General features: G+C 37.9%; 1 protein-coding gene across 2 annotated transcripts in view; it reads left to right on the plus strand.

Annotated features, from left to right (window-relative positions):
- The first annotated feature begins 636 nt into the window (after positions 1 to 636).
- The window catches only part of LOC104112398 (uncharacterized), a 28,418-nt gene continuing 10,946 nt past the window's right edge, over positions 637 to 18,108 (plus strand). Inside the window, exons 1-10 of one of the 2 annotated variants that reach the window (XM_009622293.4) lie at positions 639 to 836; positions 921 to 1,071; positions 1,401 to 1,478; positions 2,099 to 2,214; positions 3,185 to 3,238; positions 8,319 to 8,406; positions 8,531 to 8,623; positions 15,797 to 15,837; positions 17,218 to 17,271; positions 17,360 to 17,523. In XM_009622293.4, coding sequence (XP_009620588.1) covers positions 741 to 836; positions 921 to 1,071; positions 1,401 to 1,478; positions 2,099 to 2,214; positions 3,185 to 3,238; positions 8,319 to 8,406; positions 8,531 to 8,623; positions 15,797 to 15,837; positions 17,218 to 17,271; positions 17,360 to 17,523 — 935 coding nt within the window. In that variant the 5' untranslated portion in view covers positions 639 to 740. Of the gene's footprint in view, positions 837 to 920; positions 1,072 to 1,400; positions 1,479 to 2,098; positions 2,215 to 3,184; positions 3,239 to 8,318; positions 8,407 to 8,530; positions 8,624 to 15,796; positions 15,838 to 17,217; positions 17,272 to 17,359; positions 17,524 to 18,108 lie in introns of both variants that reach the window. The other variant, XM_009622294.4, reaches the window with a different exon arrangement.

Genomic DNA, 18,108 nt, shown 5'->3' on the forward strand with positions numbered 1-18,108 from the left:
CTAAAAATTGCTTTTTAATTTTGAGCGAATTTCATTCATTAAATTCTTGTTTAATCTTCGAACAAATAGTAAAGAAGCGGAGTTTAGGGTGTCAGCTACAATTACGAGGGATATTCATCATCATAAAGAAAGTTGGACAAGTTTAGAGATGAATTTGGAATTTCCTAACAAATTTATTAATCTTGTTTGTGAGTATAGTCATTCTCTGCTAAGGTCAAGCTAAGTGATATCCAAAGACCTTGCAATTTTTATAAGAATATGAACTTCGGGAAAAAAAGACATTTGAATAGGAGGATCACTATTAAAAAAAATTGTTTTGACGAACTGAGACAATAGAGTAATTCTAATAGGAAAAAAGAATTTTATAATTATTTATTTTACTCTTATTACGAGATCATCTATGATCATGCAAAATGCCTATGATATTTTTAGAACATAAGTTTTAAATTTTTTCTTTTCTTAAACTCCATACAAAGTTAAAGTGCATCACATAAAAAGGAGTAATAAAATTCCTCATACAACTAATCATACTTGTGCCTCACAAATTGTAAAATTTATCGTCAAAACAAGCTGTTGTCATATGAGAATTTTTGACCCTAAACATGGGTCTAATGTGTCACATGCAAAACATTAAGAACCAAAACGTACACACAAACATTCGTCCAAAAACCCCATCGATCAAAGTATCAAAACCAAAGAGTCTCGAAAGGAGATCGGAAAATTCAAAATAGAGCAAAAAGATGAAAAATATACCGTTGCTTTTGATGGGTTGTGGTGGAGTTGGCCGTCAACTCCTCCAACACATTGTTTCTTGTCGATCCCTTCACGCCAAACAGGTAATGATCATTTTTTGTAACTTTAGAAAAAAAAAAGAATCAATTTTTAATGCTTACTAGTGTGTTTTCTTGGGTATTTTGCAGGGGGTGCATCTTCGAGTAGTAGGTGTGTGTGATAGCAAATGTTTGGTGGTTGCACCTGATGTTTTCACTGCAGAATTAGATGATTCATTTCTTCTAGAAGTTTGCCGGGTCAAATCCAATGGCTCTCCTTTGCTGACTCTTGGAAATTTTGGTAACGGTTCACCATTTTTCTCGTGTTGTTTATTTCCTTTTTTATGACACCTCCACTATTCCACTGTGCACCTGGTAACTCCCACCAGTATAGGTACCGGGTAACTTTGCCTATCAAGGCTTAGGAGGCAGATGGGGAGAAATCAACGTTTTTTTTGTTTCTATTGGGATTAGAACCCGAGACCTCATGGTTCTCTTCGCACTTCATTAACTACTAGGCCATATCCTTGAGTGTCATTTTTGTTGTGTTGTTAAAGATGTTAAAGTCATTTGGTGTGTTCATTTGCAGAATGACAAAAAGGTGATTTTGTTTTTGGTTGTAACATGTAGGTGCATGCCAAGTGTTTACCAGTCCAGATGTTTTACTGAAAGTAACTGATATTGGTGGTCTTCTTGGTAAATCAACAGGTTTGTGGCATGTTGAAAACTTTTTATTTTGGGATTGTTGGGGTTTTATGGAAAGCATAGACTTGCTTATATTATAGTCTAATCTTTAGTGGTGGAGGAATGATCTCCTTAAGAAAGATGATTAGTAACAATTCCTAGCTGTTAAATCTGTTCCGTATAATCTCCTTAAGAATTTTGATTAGTAACAATTCCTACTGTTAAATCTTCCCCATGATTTTAAATGTTTTAATGAGTATGGTGCGATTGTGGACTTCAGCTGCCATATGATTCTGGACCTTGCTTATTTACTTCCACTATATAGTCTACTCTCTAGGCTCAAATGCATGAAGTACAGTGAATAAATTAGCTTTAATGGAGCTAATTTGCTGCTTTTCTTTAACTTTTTTTTTTTTTTGCGTTGGCGAGAAGTTGCTAACCAATTATGCTGCAGAAGGAAGTTTTGTCTTTATAGGGAGCAAATGGGTTCGAAACACATTTTATTCTTGCTTATAACCTTTATTGCACTTGCTTTACTTCTTTGTACGTGAAAGGCATAAGATAATGCAGGTGTCAAGATGTTAGCTTTTGGAGAGTTCTTTCATGATCAGGCTCCTTTTTGACTGAAATTCAAACTGTGGCAGGTTTAGCTTTTGTTGATTGTTCAGCTAGTGCCGAGACTATTGGAGTGCTAAATCGTGTTGTAGATTTTGGTTGTTGTGTGGTGCTGGCTAACAAGAAGCCTCTTACTGTGTCAATGGTAACTTACCCTTTTTATTGTCGTTAATTCCTTTCAATTGCTGTAGCTTAAGTATTGGAATGGTCTTGTATTGCAGAGTTCGTGCAAGAAGGGATAAATCCAAATATTTGTTGTGGCATAGGAGCATTACTCTAGACATGGTTTGTCCATTGAATGTGTTACAAGCATTTGAAGGAGAAAATGTAGCAGATAATGTCCTCCATGGTTGTCAAATTATTAATTTGCAGCAACCAAGCACATGCAGAAATGCAATAAATGATCCATTTTAATTGTGCTTAATCTTAAAAACTATCAAAAGATGCTACATAAGATAAGAAAGAAAATTGAGTCAAATGCTATCTCAGGAAGTATATAGTCTGTTGGAGATATGTTTAAATAACTAAATGTGTTTTATCGAACAGTTAAGCTTTGATGAGATGATTACCCAATTCAATATGGCAGCAGAGCATAAAAGGTTCTGGGTTTAGGTCTCAACTCTCATCATCACCGTTCATCAGAAAAATAAAAAAAAATTCATGTGCGTGGCCCATAGAAAAGAATCAGGTCCATATGTGAGGAAACATGTCGAAACATAAGTAAATAAATAAAAAAAAGTGTAGTCCCTGTAACAACTTCAACTTTTAGATGAAATGATCGCACGATTCGACAGAATCAAAGTCAAAGTCAGTTTCAAAAGAAAAGAATTAGTTGATTATTGCTTCCTTTGATTCATTGCACGCTTTCTTATTATGTTTGCTATGGCCACTAAGATATGTCAGACTGTGTTAAAGTTGGGGTAGGAAATGGGATATAAGCTGATACTGCATAACTTGGGTACCTGCAGAATTACGGGTCAATCACCTTTTCGACTCTTGTCACCTTTTATCTTCTTAATCTGCAATGCAACTACACTTACTGATTACAAAATGATTTCCTCTCAACGTGGTGACTGTTGTGTTGCGTGTATTGATCCTTTTCCTACTATTTGTAGGACGATTATGATAAGTTGGTCTCACAGCCGCGTCGCCTTAGACACGAGTCAACTGTAAGTTCTCTTGTATGGTTGTACCTTATCCAAAAACCAGTTCTCTTGTTTCTTTGGGTATAAAATTCTTTTCTGCTCTTGGATACCGGATAAAAAGATGATTTTAGAGTGTCATCTTATGGGGTTATTCTAGTGTATGGGTCTTTAGGTAGAAAATATTAATTTTTTTTTGATCCAGTAAGACCAGAAAGCTTGCTGAAACCTTGGTTGCCCTGGCTTTCTGATATCAACATTTTACGCCAACCTTATTGCTATGGAGACCAGTTCCATTTTGTAACTTCTTCTCTTGTCACATAGAGTTTAAACACAAGTATATCCGGATCACTTGAACAAACTAGGCCAAGGAAACTCTGGAAATATAGTTAATTAAGTATTCTTCCTTTGCCCCCGTTCCCTTTCCAAATAAAACAGAGAAGCTGGATGAGTTCTTCACTGGATATGATGAAAAGATACTATTAAATTACATATCCGGAGTGGCTCATCCAGATCAGAAGGCATTACCTTCTCTCCTGTTAGTTTACAGATATGTATAGTGTAGTCTTGTCCCACATTGGAAGAGGAGTAATATCTCCTTGTAGTGTATAGCTATAAATAGGGACCTCTTGTATTGTATTTATCATCCAATATCAATAACATATTTTCTCCCGTGCCTTCTCACATGGTATCAGAGCATTAGTGAGAAAAGATCGTTGTGCGTCATTCCAGCGTTAACCGGGAAGAAAGAACTTAGTCATCGTGCAATTTTTCCGGTGACCTAAGGCTTGTCTAAGTGAAAGTCATTTTTTGTCGGTGTTGTGCTAAAACCAACACCACCACGAGGTAGATCACCCTTCAACTACCAACCCCTGAAATTTTATCCGGCAGAAAAGCCGCCACGCTCCTCCACGCGCCGGCAACAACTTTTCCGGCGAAGGTTCCGACCACTTTCCGACCATTTTTTCGCGAAGCTTCTTCAGGACAGTGTGCTCTTCTCAAAATTCCGAGCCTACCCATCCAATTAAAATCAAATTCCGGCCACTTTTATATTTTTCCGGCGTGAACAGTGACCTTTCTGGCCATTTTTTGAAAACATTTCTTCAGGACAACTTGCTCGCAAAGGAATTCCGATTCTATCCATCCTGGTTACGAGACTATCCATCCTGGTTAAGCAGACATCTTCTGAGATAGTTTCTGTTGTTCAAATAGGTAATCGCGTGACTTGTTTCTCCCAATCTTCATCCTCTGAGTCTTGGGTCATTCATATTTCTGGTAATAAATCTCTTTTCACTACTATTTCGTATTCTCAATCTCTTCCAAAAGTCACAATGGCCAATGGGTCTCAAACCATGGCAACTGCAATAGGTCAAGCAAGCCCACTTCCTTCCTTACCTTTAGATTCAGTCCTTTATGTTCCCAATAGTCCTTTTAATCTCATAGCTGTTAGTCGCTTAGCCAAATCACTTAAATGCACTGTTTTATTTCTTGATGACCATGTTTTTATACAGGAATGCAGTACGGGGCAGATCATTGGTACCGGGCGTGAATCAAACGGACTTTATTACCTTATCCTTGCTAAATCACATGGACTCACATCTTGTCTTCCTTCTACAACTTGTCCTGTTACTGATTCACCAGATTTATTACATAAATGGTTGGGACATCCCAGTTTGTCAAAACTTCAGAAAATGATATCTGGTTTATCTCACTTGTCAGCTCTAGAGTGTGAGTCATGTCAGCTCGGTAAGCATACCCGCTCCCATTTCCCTCGGCGTTTTGATAATCGAGCAGAGTCACCTTTTACTTTAGTCTATTCAGTTCCACCTTGGGATTCCGCTACTTTGTCAGTTTCATTGATGATTATTTCAGGTGCACTTGGATATTTTTGATAAAAAATTGATCTGAGCTGTTTTCTATTTTCCAAACCTTCCACGCTGAAATTCAAAATCAATTTGGGGTTTCTATTCGCACATTTCGTAGTGATAATGCCCGAGAGTATTTGTCTTCCCCATTTCAGCAGTTTATGAAATCTCATGGGATTATTCATCATGTCCGTACACATCTCAACAAAATGGGGTAGTTGAAAGAAAGAATAGACATCTTATTGAAACTGCTCGTACCGTACTCATACAATCTCATGCTCCGTTGCGTTTTTGGGGATGCAGTTCTTACATCTTGCTATCTTATTAATCGTATGCCATCTTCAGCTATCCAGAACCAAGTTCCATTCTCTGTCATGTTTCCCCACTTACCTTTGTTCTCTCTTCCACCCCGTATCTTTGGAGGCACTTGTTTTGTCCATAACCTTACTCCAGGAACAGATAAGTTAGCTCCTCGTGCTCTTAAGTGCGTATTTTTGGGTTTCTCGAGAACACGAAAGGGGTATCGATGCTACTCTCCTGACCTCCAGTGGTACCTTATGTCCGCTGATGTTACCTTCTTTGAAACCCAATCATACTTCACAGGTTCAGGTCATCACTTAGATATTTCTTAGGTACTATCAGTTTCATCTTTTGGAGATTCAGTCACTCCAGCTCCACCACCTACAGCTCCAGTTGTAGCTCCACCACCTATAGCTCCAGTTGTAGCTCCATCACCTATAGCTCCAGTTGTAGCTCCACCACCTATAGCTCCAGTTCCACCACCTACAGCTCCGGTTGTAGCTCCACCACCTATAGCTCCAGTTCCTCCACATAATCCAGTTCAACCTTCTGCAGCTCCACCACTCTTGACTTATCATCGTCGTCCACATCCAGCATCAGGCCCAGGTGATTCATGCCCCGCATCAGATTCTGCACCTACTGCGGACTTGTCTCCTCTTAGTGAACCAATTGCACTCCGCAAATATGTACGATCCACACTTAATCCTAATCCCCACTATGTCGGTTTAAGTTATCATCGTTTGTCGTCACCTCATTATGCTTTTATATCTTCTTTGTCCACTGTTTCTATCCCTAAGTCTACAGGTGAGGCACTATCTCATCCATGATGGCGACATGCTATGATTGACGAGATGTCTGCTTTACATGCGAGTGACACTTGGGAGCTTGTTACTCTTCCTGCAGGTAAGTCTACTATTGGTTGTCGTGGGTTTATGCAGTCAAAGTCGGCCCGGATGGCCAGGTTGATCGGCTTAAGGCTCGTCTTGTTGCATAAAGATATACTCAGATTTTTGGGCTTGATTATAGTGATACTTTCTCTCCCGTGGCTAAAGTAGCATCTGTTCGTCTCTTTTTGTCCATGATTGCTGTACGTCATTGGCCTCTTTATCAGTTAGACATTAAAAATGCTTTTCTCCACGGTGATCTTGAGGAAGAAGTTTATATGGAGCAACCTCCTGGTTTTGTTGCTCAGGGGGAGTTTAATGGTTGTGTGTGCAGATTGCGCAGGTCACTATATGGTTTGAAACAGTCCCCTCGAGCTTGGTTTGGTAAGTTAAGCACAATTATTCAGGAGTTCGGCATGACTCGTCGTGAGGCTGATCACTCTGTGTTTTATCGGCATTTTGCTCCTAATCTGTGTATTTATCTAGTGGTTTATGTTGATGATATTATTATTACTGGTAATGATCAAGATGGTATTACTAATCTGAAGCAACATCTCTTTCAACACTTTCAGACTAAGGATCTGGGCAGATTGAAGTATTTCTAGGTATTGAGGTCGCTAAGTCTAACTCAGATATTGTTATTTCACAGCGGAAGTATGCCTTAGACATTCTTGAGGAGATTGGAATGATGGGTTGCAGACCTATTGACTATCCTATGGATCCGAATGCTAAGCTTCTGCCTGGACAGGGGGAGCCTCTTAGAGACCCTAAGAGATATAGGAGGTTGGTTGGCAAATTGAATTACCTCACAGTGACTAGACCTGGCATTTCTTTTCCGGTGAGTGTTGTAAGTCAGTTTATGGATTCTCCCTGTGATAGTCACTGGGATGCAGTTGTTCGCATTCTTCGGTATATAAAGTCAGCTCCAGGCAAATGATTACTATTCGAGGATCGAGGCCACGAGCAGATTGTTGGGTACACAGATGCTGATTAGGCAGGATCACCTTTTGATAGACGTTCTACGTCTGGATATTGTGTTCTAGTAGGAGGTAATTTGGTCTTGTGGAAGAGCAAAAAACAGAATGTAGTTGCTCGATCTAGCGCCGAAGCCGAATATCGGGCCATGGCTATGGCGACGTGTGAGTTAGTTTGGGTCAAGCAGTTGCTCAAGGAGTTAAAGTTCGGAGAAATCAACAAGATGGAATTAGTGTGTGATAACCAAGCTGCTCTTCATATTGCGTCAAATCCGGTGTTCCATGAGAGGACTAAACACATTGGGAACGACTGTCACTTTGTCAGAGAAAAAATTACTTTCAGGAGATGTTGTTACAAAGTTTGTAAAGTCGAATGATCAACTAGTAGATATTTTCACTAAGTCTCTTACTGGTTCTCGTATTAGTTACATGTGTAACAAACTCGGTACATATGATTTGTATGCACCGGCTTGAGGGGGAGTGTTAGTTTACAGATATGTGATATTACTCCTCTACCAATGTGGGACAAGACTACACTATCAATAGGGACCTCTTGTATTGTATTTATCATCCAATATCAATAACATATTTTCTCCCGTGCCTTCTCACATCTCCCAACTGAGAAGAGTATTTTCCTACTGGTTGAAGTTTAAAGTTCAGATTCCCTGTTTCAATTTTCCTCCCACCATTCGCTAAAAAAGGATGTAGTTAGGCATCTATCTGTGAATATACATTTGAAGATAAATGGAATAAGTGATAGCATATTGATGATTGATATCATTTGGTTTATCTGATGTCTAGAGTACTTGTATAGTAAAAATCATCTTCACTAGTATTTGAGATTCTTAAATGTCTCATGCACTTTAAACCTTTCTCTTATTCTGCTTTAAAAGCTGTAACATGTAGAAATTACTTTGAGTTTTTTGTTTGACTTCCTTCTCCCCATTGATATGGAATTTGTGGCGCAATCTCTTTGTTCAATTGAACTGGTTTAGTTTCTGTTGTATACAAAGGATATAATTATCCTAGTTCAGTTTATACTTGCCCAAGCAAAGGTCTCTGAAATTGCTATATCATGTGGTAGGTTGGTGCAGGCCTTCCTGCCATAGCATCCTTAAATCGCATAATTTCATCAGGAGATCCCGTCTACCGTATTATTGGGAGTTTGAGTGGTAATACTTTATGACCATTTACCACATAGGTTAGAGATGCAATTAATTTATTTGTAATGGTTACTTTGCTTGTTTAAATATCAGAATTTGATGGTATGATGCTGTATATCTTGGTATCTAACAGGTACCTTGGGATATGTAATGAGTGAGGTTGAGGATGGAAAGCCATTCAGCCAAGTCGTTAGTGCTGCTAAAAGCCTTGGCTACACTGAACCAGGTGATAAATGCAACCACCCTAGGATAATACTGTAAATCACCATAAAGTAGTGAAGATATGACTTACAAAAACAGAAAAATGGGATATGGTACAATCCATTTCGAACTAAGTTTAGAGTCTTAGTTTCTATTTATATGCTGCTCCTTCTTTGAGTAATTCTACTTGTTTTCCTGTCAGGCAAGTGTTTCACTGGTACAATAATAATTTTCTGGCCTTTTGTCTAGGAAGTTTGTCTTCAACGCATTCCTTGTAATGTTTGAGAAATCAGACAAACATGAGAAGCGATTAAGAGAATGCATGCGAAAATGTCTTTCACCTGAATTCTTTATATGCTCGCATTACAATGTATCTTCTTAAATTTGTCTAATGTGGTGCACGTGCACATACAACTCTTACTTACATTTAGCTATCTAATTCTCCCCTCTAGTCGGTGCATATACGAGCTTGCTGTACATGTAACCAGTAGGGAATTTGGTGAATATGTCTATAGGTTGATCATTTGACCTTACAAATTCTATAGCAATCTCTCGTGAAAGTATCTTTTTTTTGGGACAGTGACAATCGGTTTCTATATGCTTGGTTGTGAGAAGTTGCATTTGATGCGATATAAATACAACTTGATAATCACACACAAGTTCCATTTTGATCAATTTTAATTGTTAAGAAAATGAACCTTGGGCTTAACTCGACCCAAAAGCTAGTTCATAGGGGTGAGGATTGCCCAAGACCACTGTTACAAAATGAATATAGACATACTACAGAATGAATGCAGACAAAATAAATGTAGACGTACTTTTACGTAATGTACATAGCTAGCAGAATTATAAGGATTCACAGCAGATTTATAAGATTTCTGTTTTTATTCTTTCTATAGTTAGGACTCTATGTACTTGTATATATATTTGTTACTTCTTGCAATAATACACAAGGAGATTGCTCCATTTTCTCTATATTTTACATGGTATCAAAGCAGATACATTTGATTCGCCGGTGTTACTTCAGAAAGTTCGCCGGAAGTCATAGACCAGGTCTGGTATGAGGGAGGTACGAGGGGATCAGTTCGGGGTTTCATTTAGGATGTTGACTCGATATTTTCGATCAGAATTTTGTGGTTTCTTATTCATTAGACCTCGGTTGGGTAGATTTCAAAGCATTCCAGATTTTGTCAATTTTGTTTTCTTTGATCAAAATCATCTTTTTCTTTTTTACTTTCCATTTGTTGAATTTGTGTCTGATTACTATCTAAGGACTCCATATTCTTGGTAAAATTCTCCTTTGTGAATCTTTGGCTTGTTGAGCTTTATTCAAGTGAAGATCATTTTGGTGATTGGGTTAGAGGAGATTCTGTTACTTGATCTTTTGGATATTTGTTGGGGTATCTTTTTTAGTGGAATTTTACTGATTCCTCTTCCATTATTTTGATACTTTGAGTGTTCTAGTTGAGCAAATTCTTGGTGGAACTTTTCAATTATATCAGTTGGAACTCTATTCTGTTTGATTCTTACTTATTCTCCGGTTCATTGGGCAAACTTCTGATTCTGTATTCCGTGGGGTAACTTTATTTGTAAAGTTCTGGTTGTGGTCAGTTTGTTGAAGTTCCCTTTTGTTTACTGATTTCGTGGACTTATGGCTACATCTCCTAGTCCAACAATCTTGGTTTCAGATGAGTTTCTAAAATTCCTTGATCAAAAATCAATTAAGGAATCTTCTTCGGTTACTGATTTTGCTGGGTCAGATAAAACATGTCTTATCAACTCTTCAATTAAATGGGTGATTGATTTAAGTGCCACAAATCGCATGACAGGTAATCCAAATATTTTTTCTAGTTTTCGGTCACACAAAACAACCTCTCCAGTTATTGTAGCTGATGGATCAACTTGTAACAGTGTTGGATCTTGGACTGTCAAACCAACTTCCTCTATTACCCTGTCATCTGTATTAAGTCTACCAAACTTGGCCTTTAATCTAAGTTTTGTTCGTAAAATCACCAGAGACCTTCATTGTTGGGTCGTTTTTTCCCCCGACCATTGTTTATTCTTAGATCTTACAACGAAGCAAGTTATTGGTAAAGGATATTTATCAGGTGATCTCTATATCCTTGATGAATGGGAGCCCCGGTCTGTTGCATGTTCTAGTGTTGTGTCTCCTTTTGAAGCATATTGTCGATTGAGATATCCCTCTCTACCTTTGTTGAAGAAGCTCTGCCCTCAGTTTCAGAATATTTCTTCATTGGATTGTGAGTCATGTCGATTTGCAAAACACCATCGCACCTCATTAGGTCCAAGGATTAATAAGCGAGTTGAGTCAGCTTTTGAGTTAGTTCATTATGATGTTTGGGGACCATGTCCTGTTGTTTCCAAAATCGGGCATGGGTATTTTGTCACTGTTGTAGATGATTTTTCTCGAATGACTTGGATTTACTTTATGAAAAGTCGCTCTGAAGTGTTTACTCACTTTGCTGCCTTCTGTGCTGAAGTCAAAACTCAATTCAATGCTTTGGTTCGTATTCTAAGGAGTGATAACGCTAAAAAATACATGTCAGAGTTATTTCGGTCCTACATGAGACAACATGGTATACTACATCAGTCTTCATGTGTTGACACACCCTCTCAAAATGGAGTTATCGTGACGAAGAATAGACATCTACTTGAGACAGCTCGGGCACTTTTGTTCCAAATGAAGGTCCCTAAATAGTTCTGGGCTGATGCAGTCTCTACAACTTGTTTTTTGATTAATCGCATGTCGTCTACTGTTCTGGGTGGTAATATACCTTACAATGTTCTTTTCCTAAGCAAGTCATTGTTTCCGTTAGAACCTAAGGTGTTTGGATGTACATGTTATGTTCGAGATGTTCGACCATCTGTTACCAAGTTGGATCCCAAGGCATTGAAATATGTTTTCTTGGGCTATTCTCGCCTTCAGAAAGGGTTTCGATTAGCTTTCGATGTTATTCTAAAGAACTTGGCAAATATCTAGTGTCAACTGATGTGGTATTTTCAGAGACTACACCATTCTTCTATGCACCTCCCATATTTCTACAGTCAAGGGGAGGAAGATGAGTGGCTAGTATATCAGGTTACCTTACTTTGACGGAAGAACCAAATGTTCCTCCATCTCCTAGTTCTTCTATTGAGCAACAATTGACTATTATGCCTTCAGCACCTGCTCCAACTGTGTTAGTCAGACCGCCAATTGTTCAAGTTTACTCGCGGAGGCGAGAGACATATGATAGATGTCCTGTAACAGTTCCTTCGTCATCAGATTCTCTTCCATCTGATCCACTAGAAGACCTTGACCTTTATATTGCTCTTCGCAAAGGTACACATACTTGCAAACCCACATATTCCATTGCTAATTTTATTTCCTATGACCGCTTATCCTCTACGTCTAGAACTATGATTGCTTCTCTAGACTCCATCTCGGTACCTAAAACATTAAAGGAAGCTTTGAATCATCCAGGATGGTCTGATGCAATGCTTGAGGAAATACATGCCTTAAAGGATAACCACACGTGGGATTTGGTGGATTTACCCAAGAAGGGAAAGAACCAGTGGGATGTAAGTGGGTCTTTACAGTTAAAGTTAATCCAGATGGTTCCGTGGCAAGACTTAAAGCCAGACTTGTAGCTAAAGGGTATGCTCAAACTTATGGGGTGGATTATTCCGACACCTTCTCCCCAGTTGCCAAACTCACTTCTGTCCGCTTATTTATTTCTCTAGCTGCTTCAGAGAATTGGCCTCTACATCAGTTGGATATCAAGAATGCGTTCCTTCATGGTGATCTTAGGAGGAAGTGTATATGGAGCGACCACCCGATTTTGTTGCTCAGGGGGAGTATGGAAAAGTCTTTCATTTGAAGAAGTCCTTGTAACTATCATTTGAAGAAGTTCTTGTATGGCTTGAAGCAAAGTCCTTGAGCTTGGTTTGGCAAGTTTAGTGAGGTAGTTCAGGAGTTTGGGCTGAAAATGAGCAAGTGTGATCATTCAGTCTTCTATCGGCAATCAACAACTGGAACTACTCTTCTTGTAGTATATGTTGATGACATTGTTATCACAGGAAGTGACTATGTGAATCCCTGAAGTCTTGCACACTATGTTTCGTACAAAGGACTTGGGCATGTTGAAATACTTTTTGGGAGTAGAAGTAAATCGAAGCCAGAAGGGAATTCTTTTATCTCAGAGAAAGTATATTCTTGACTTACTTGCAGAAACTGGAAAGTTGGCAGCTAAACCCTGTAGTACTCCAATGGTCCCCGATGTTATAAAAGATGATGGCGATCTTTTTGACAGAGAGATACAGGAGGTTAGTTGAAAAATTAAACTACCTTAGTGTGATTCGTCCAGATATTGCTTTTGCGGTAAGTGTTGTTAGCCAGTTCATGTCCACACCAACGGTCAAATATTGGTCAGCTTTGGAACAAATTTTATGTTACTTGAAAGGAGCTCCTGGACTTGGCATATTATATAGTAATCACGGCCATACTCGTATTGAGAGTTTTGCAGATGCCGATTGGGCTAGATCCAAAATTGATAGAAGATCTATTACAGGCTATTGTGTCTTTGTTGGAAGGAACATGGTATCGTGGAGAAGTAAGAAGCAAAGTGTTGTATCTCGATCCAGTGCAGAATCTGAGTAGCTATGTCTCAGCTTACGTGTGAGATTATGTGAATACATCATCTTTTTACTGAAATTGGGTTGGAGCATCCAATTCCAGCAAAACTCTGGTGTGACAATCAAGCTGCCCTCCATATTGCGTCAAATCCGGTGTATCATGAAAGAACTAAGCATATTGAGGTTGACTGCCATTTTATTTGTGAGAAGATTCAGGAGAACGTGATATCCACTGGCTACGTGAAGACAAGAGGGCAGCTTGATTGTATTGTGAGAAGATTCAGGAGAATGTGATATCCACTGGCTACGTGAAGACAAGAGAGCAACAAGCTGATTTATTCACAAAGGCGTTGAATGGAATTCGAGTTGATTACCTTCGTAACAAGCTGGGCATGATCAATATCTATGCTCCAGCTTGAGGGGGAGTGTTACAGAATGAATGTAGACATACTACAGAATGAATGTAGACATACTTTTATGTAATGTATATAGCTAGCAGAATTATAGGGATTCACAGCAGATTTATAGGATCTCTGTTTTTATTCTTTCTATAGTTAGGACTCTATGTACTTGTATATATACTTGTTACTTCTTGCAATAATAAACAAGGAGATTGCTCCATTTTCTCTATATTTTACAACCACGTAAAGAGACAAACTCACTTCCTCAACCAATGTGAAACTCTTAACACTCCATCACACATACATGGTTGGATATGTGGAGCTTGGATAACATAACATGGGGGCATAACATCAGCTTACTAAACATTAGAGATGGGTTTAACTCTGATATTATTAAAAAAGTGGACTTCGGACCTAATTCAACCAGAAAGCTATTTCATAAGATGTGGATCATCCAAGATTTTATAACGCGACTACATACCATATCTTTAACCAATAAGGCATACTAACATAAGCAATTTTCAATTCTTATGGTGGTTGTTTGATTTGTAGAGTTCATAAGTTACCATAGTCAATGCTACCTTTCTCCAAAAAAAAGTTACCGTAGTCATGACCCAATATTCTCTCTTCTACAAGACCGGATTGCCTCTCAGTAGAATATAGTATTTAGAAGTACAACGTATCTTAGAAGGTGATCATATTCAATCTGTGCATCTTTATATATAGCAATAGTAGATTGTCTTTGATCTTCACTGAGGGATCCTTTCCATAGAGCGGATTTTATATACCGAAGGATACAGATTGTTGCATCCTAGTGAATATGACATGGCGAATAAAAAGCCGATTGACAATAACTAGTGGAAATATGAATGGAAAGGCAATATCAGGTCTAGCACTCTCATATACTGTAACTTGTTAATGAACCACTTATATTTCTCGAGATCACTAGGAGACACTAAGAGGCTCCTCCTAACTTGGTAGAAGCTTAACATTTAAATTCATAGAAGTATCAACAGTTTTTCTTATTAAAAAAAGAATATCAATAGTTTTACAATCCATCATATCTGTCTTCTCGAGAATGTTGAGCACATACAATCCGTCATATCTGTCTCTCCAGCTCTATGTGTTGGCGTAAAAGATGAGACTGATTCTGACGAGTCAGAGGAAAAGAAATTGAAGGTTATAATTCTAGTAATATCAATGAATCACCTAATTGAGAAAGATGACGTAGATGAATATGATAGTCTTACTGATTAAAAGTAGAATGGTTTTATCTTTTCTTATTAAATTGATGATTTTATGGACTTTCACTTCATCATTACTAAATATATGTATACTATTTATGTGTCTATTATGATCTCTAACATTGTGTGATATGCGTGTGTGTATATAGGTATAATTGTTTTTCATATTGCACTTATTTTTTTACTAAAGCCCACACTTTAAGTGTGATTTGCACTTTAAGCCTCAACAAGGCTTATCGCCTTTTCTGCACTTTTTGTTTTTGAAAACATTGTGTCTTTAGTTAGGATTCTGGATTTGAATGTTTATATTTATGCACTGAGGAAATAATACTAATATAGGGTCAAAGTTGGCAGTTAAAATATTTCTAGTTACAAACTTGTTCCTTTATCAATTTGAAATCCTTTAGAGGACTTGTCTTCTCATTCTAGTCCATCTAATCCATAATGAATGGATAATTTACTAAAGTCCCTCATGCTTCCGAGGTGATGCAAATCCAAATATTTACTTTCAAGTTCCGGGAAGAACTTACACCATCTGATGGAGACTGGTAGATTGTAAGTACATGAGATGTCGTTAGCAAGTAAACTTTTAAGCAGATTCTAGTGCTTTGTCTCAGAAAGAGATAACATCAATGTTCTAATACATTGTTGAAGACATATTTCTGTATAAGATTGGTGGAGCCATTCGAAAACTTCTAAGGAAATTCTGGTGCCTTTTCTGGCAAAGAAATACATCAATGTTCAATCGATCCTCAAGATGTAGTGTTCTTTTGAGCAGTGATTATACAGGAACAATATGGCCGTTCCAAATGGCATTTGGGAAAAAAGTGGGAAAAAAAAATGCTAGACTTCCATCTCAATTCTTATAAGAACCGTTGAAGTATGAAGGCATTCTTATGTATTTTACACTTTCTTCAGATCCTCGGGATGATCTTGGCGGCATGGATGTAGCAAGAAAGGTTAGGAAACATCTTTTTTCTGATTAAACAAACAGTGGGACCTCAATCCATTTGTATTGCCAAATATTTTTGCTGATTAAAGCATCATCTTTCTTGTTTATCTGGACATACCTGCAGTCTTACAGTCTGCTATATGCTTTACTGTCGGAAGTGTTTAGAAACTATTTAACTTCTGTGATATTCTTGTGCTGAGTATTATCCATTTATGAATAAAGGAAGGTAGCAGAATGGATCCATGGTAATATGCATGCATTCACTTTATGTATCTTGCATTATAACTTAAAGTTTGATCTTCAAAAGGTAAATGTGAAAGAATTTCCCAGTACACCTAAAACCTTAAGGGGTCATTTGGTATGTGGGATAAGGGATTAATAATCCCGGGATTAAATGCAGGACTATTTTATCCCGCGTCTGGTTGAATCTAAGAATCCGGGATTAGCAATCCCGGGGTTAATTAATCCCACAACTGAGTATTATTCTAGCCCTCATTGAGGGTGGTATAATAATCCCGAGACTAATTAATCCCTAGATAAATACGAAAATGACAAAGATGCCATTCTCCAAGGCTCTTCTCCCAAAGTTTTTAAAACAATCTAAGGTTAAAATTGAAAATAAAAGTTTAGCCCAACTTATCAGGTATACACCAAATACATGTTTATATGATACCCCGTATATCCCATTTTTAGTCCTATGAATAAAATATTTTCCAATAAAAATATATTTGCCAAATAATCCCATCATTATTTAATCCCCATATTATAATCATCATTATAATCCCGGGATAACTTGTTCCCCTACGAAACGACCCCTAAAGGAATGGGTGAAATAGCCTAAACCTTTATAAACCACTGTGTAACTCTTTACACAACCCATACAGGAAAACTATATAACTCAACACTCTCTTGCCGTGTAACCAGATTTTGAAGTTCACACGTGAACTTTAATGTGGACTTATTACTGCGAGAATAAGCTTACCAAAGGTTGGCTATGATATCATCATTATGTGAAAAAAGTCTGAGCTTCCAAGGGTGGAAGCCCTTGGAAAGCCTTCATTTAACCCATATGGAGCAATTAAGACCACTCAATTCTCTGTTCAAGAGAGTGTTGAAGATGTATCTCATCAAATACTTTGTTATACTCTTTCCTTATTTGATACTTGGAATGATGATGTCTTAGGGGAACACAATAGTAGTGATTTAGCAATAATCATTTGTGCAGACTGTGATGGAAAACATATCTTATCCAACTTGATCTAGTTACTACTTGGTTCCTCAGTGCTGTACTTGCATGCTTATTTGCCTAGTTATACTTGGTTTTTGGAAATTTTGAGAAGTTGAACATCCCTCATAACAAGATTTTGTTTCGATGTCTTCACGATAGGCTCTAATTCTTGCTCGACTCCTTGGGCGGCGTATTAACTTAGATGATATGAAGGTTAGGCCACGTGTCACTATGCTTCTTAATTTTGTAACTAGTTTAATTAGCTTCAGTAACCTTGATACAATTGTGAAGTCCTTTTCAGATTGAAAGCTTGTATCCTGAAGAAATGGGACCAGATGTGATGCCTCTGGAAGACTTTCTAGCTAATGGTCTTCCCTTACTTGATAAGAATATTGAAGATAGGATTAAACAAGCTTCTGCAAACGGGAATGTTCTGCGTTATGTCTGCTTGATTGATGATACAAGGTAATTCCTTATATTCGTTTCTAGTTTGCTCATCAAATAAGGACAACTTGATCCTTTATCCTAATCACAACTGCAAGTCACCACGCCTCTAGTAGCCTAAACAAAAGCTTGCTCACTGATGGGAGTGTTATGGCAAGTTTTCTCCATGACTTCAGAAGAGCTTGACTGAATTTCTCTGCCACAATTTTGGAAAGTAGATAAGGAATCCAGTAAAGGTACTGTTGAGCAATGAAGACTATTGTTTAGGACAAATTTATCTTAGAAAATAATATCAACTCCTCTAACAAATGCTTTAAAAACTAAGACAACTATACCCTAGGGTATGGGCCAGCGGTCAATGAAGTGGGGGTAAACCTTGAAGATAAGGGTTCAAACCCCAGCAGAGACAAAAAATTTTGTCCATCTGCCTTAGTGGTAGATTTACTCGGTATCTGTGCAAGTGAGAGGTAGCAGGTATAAAATAGTCAAGTGTGCGCAACTGGCTCGTACACCACCATTATCAAGAAATAAAATAAAATAAAAGATAACTACACCTGCTTTGACATATAAGTTTGAGAGATACTATCCCCAAATCAATTGTATTTG

Source organism: Nicotiana tomentosiformis, chromosome 11 (assembly GCF_000390325.3).
Source record: "Nicotiana tomentosiformis chromosome 11, ASM39032v3, whole genome shotgun sequence".
NCBI lineage: Eukaryota > Viridiplantae > Streptophyta > Magnoliopsida > Solanales > Solanaceae > Nicotiana > Nicotiana tomentosiformis.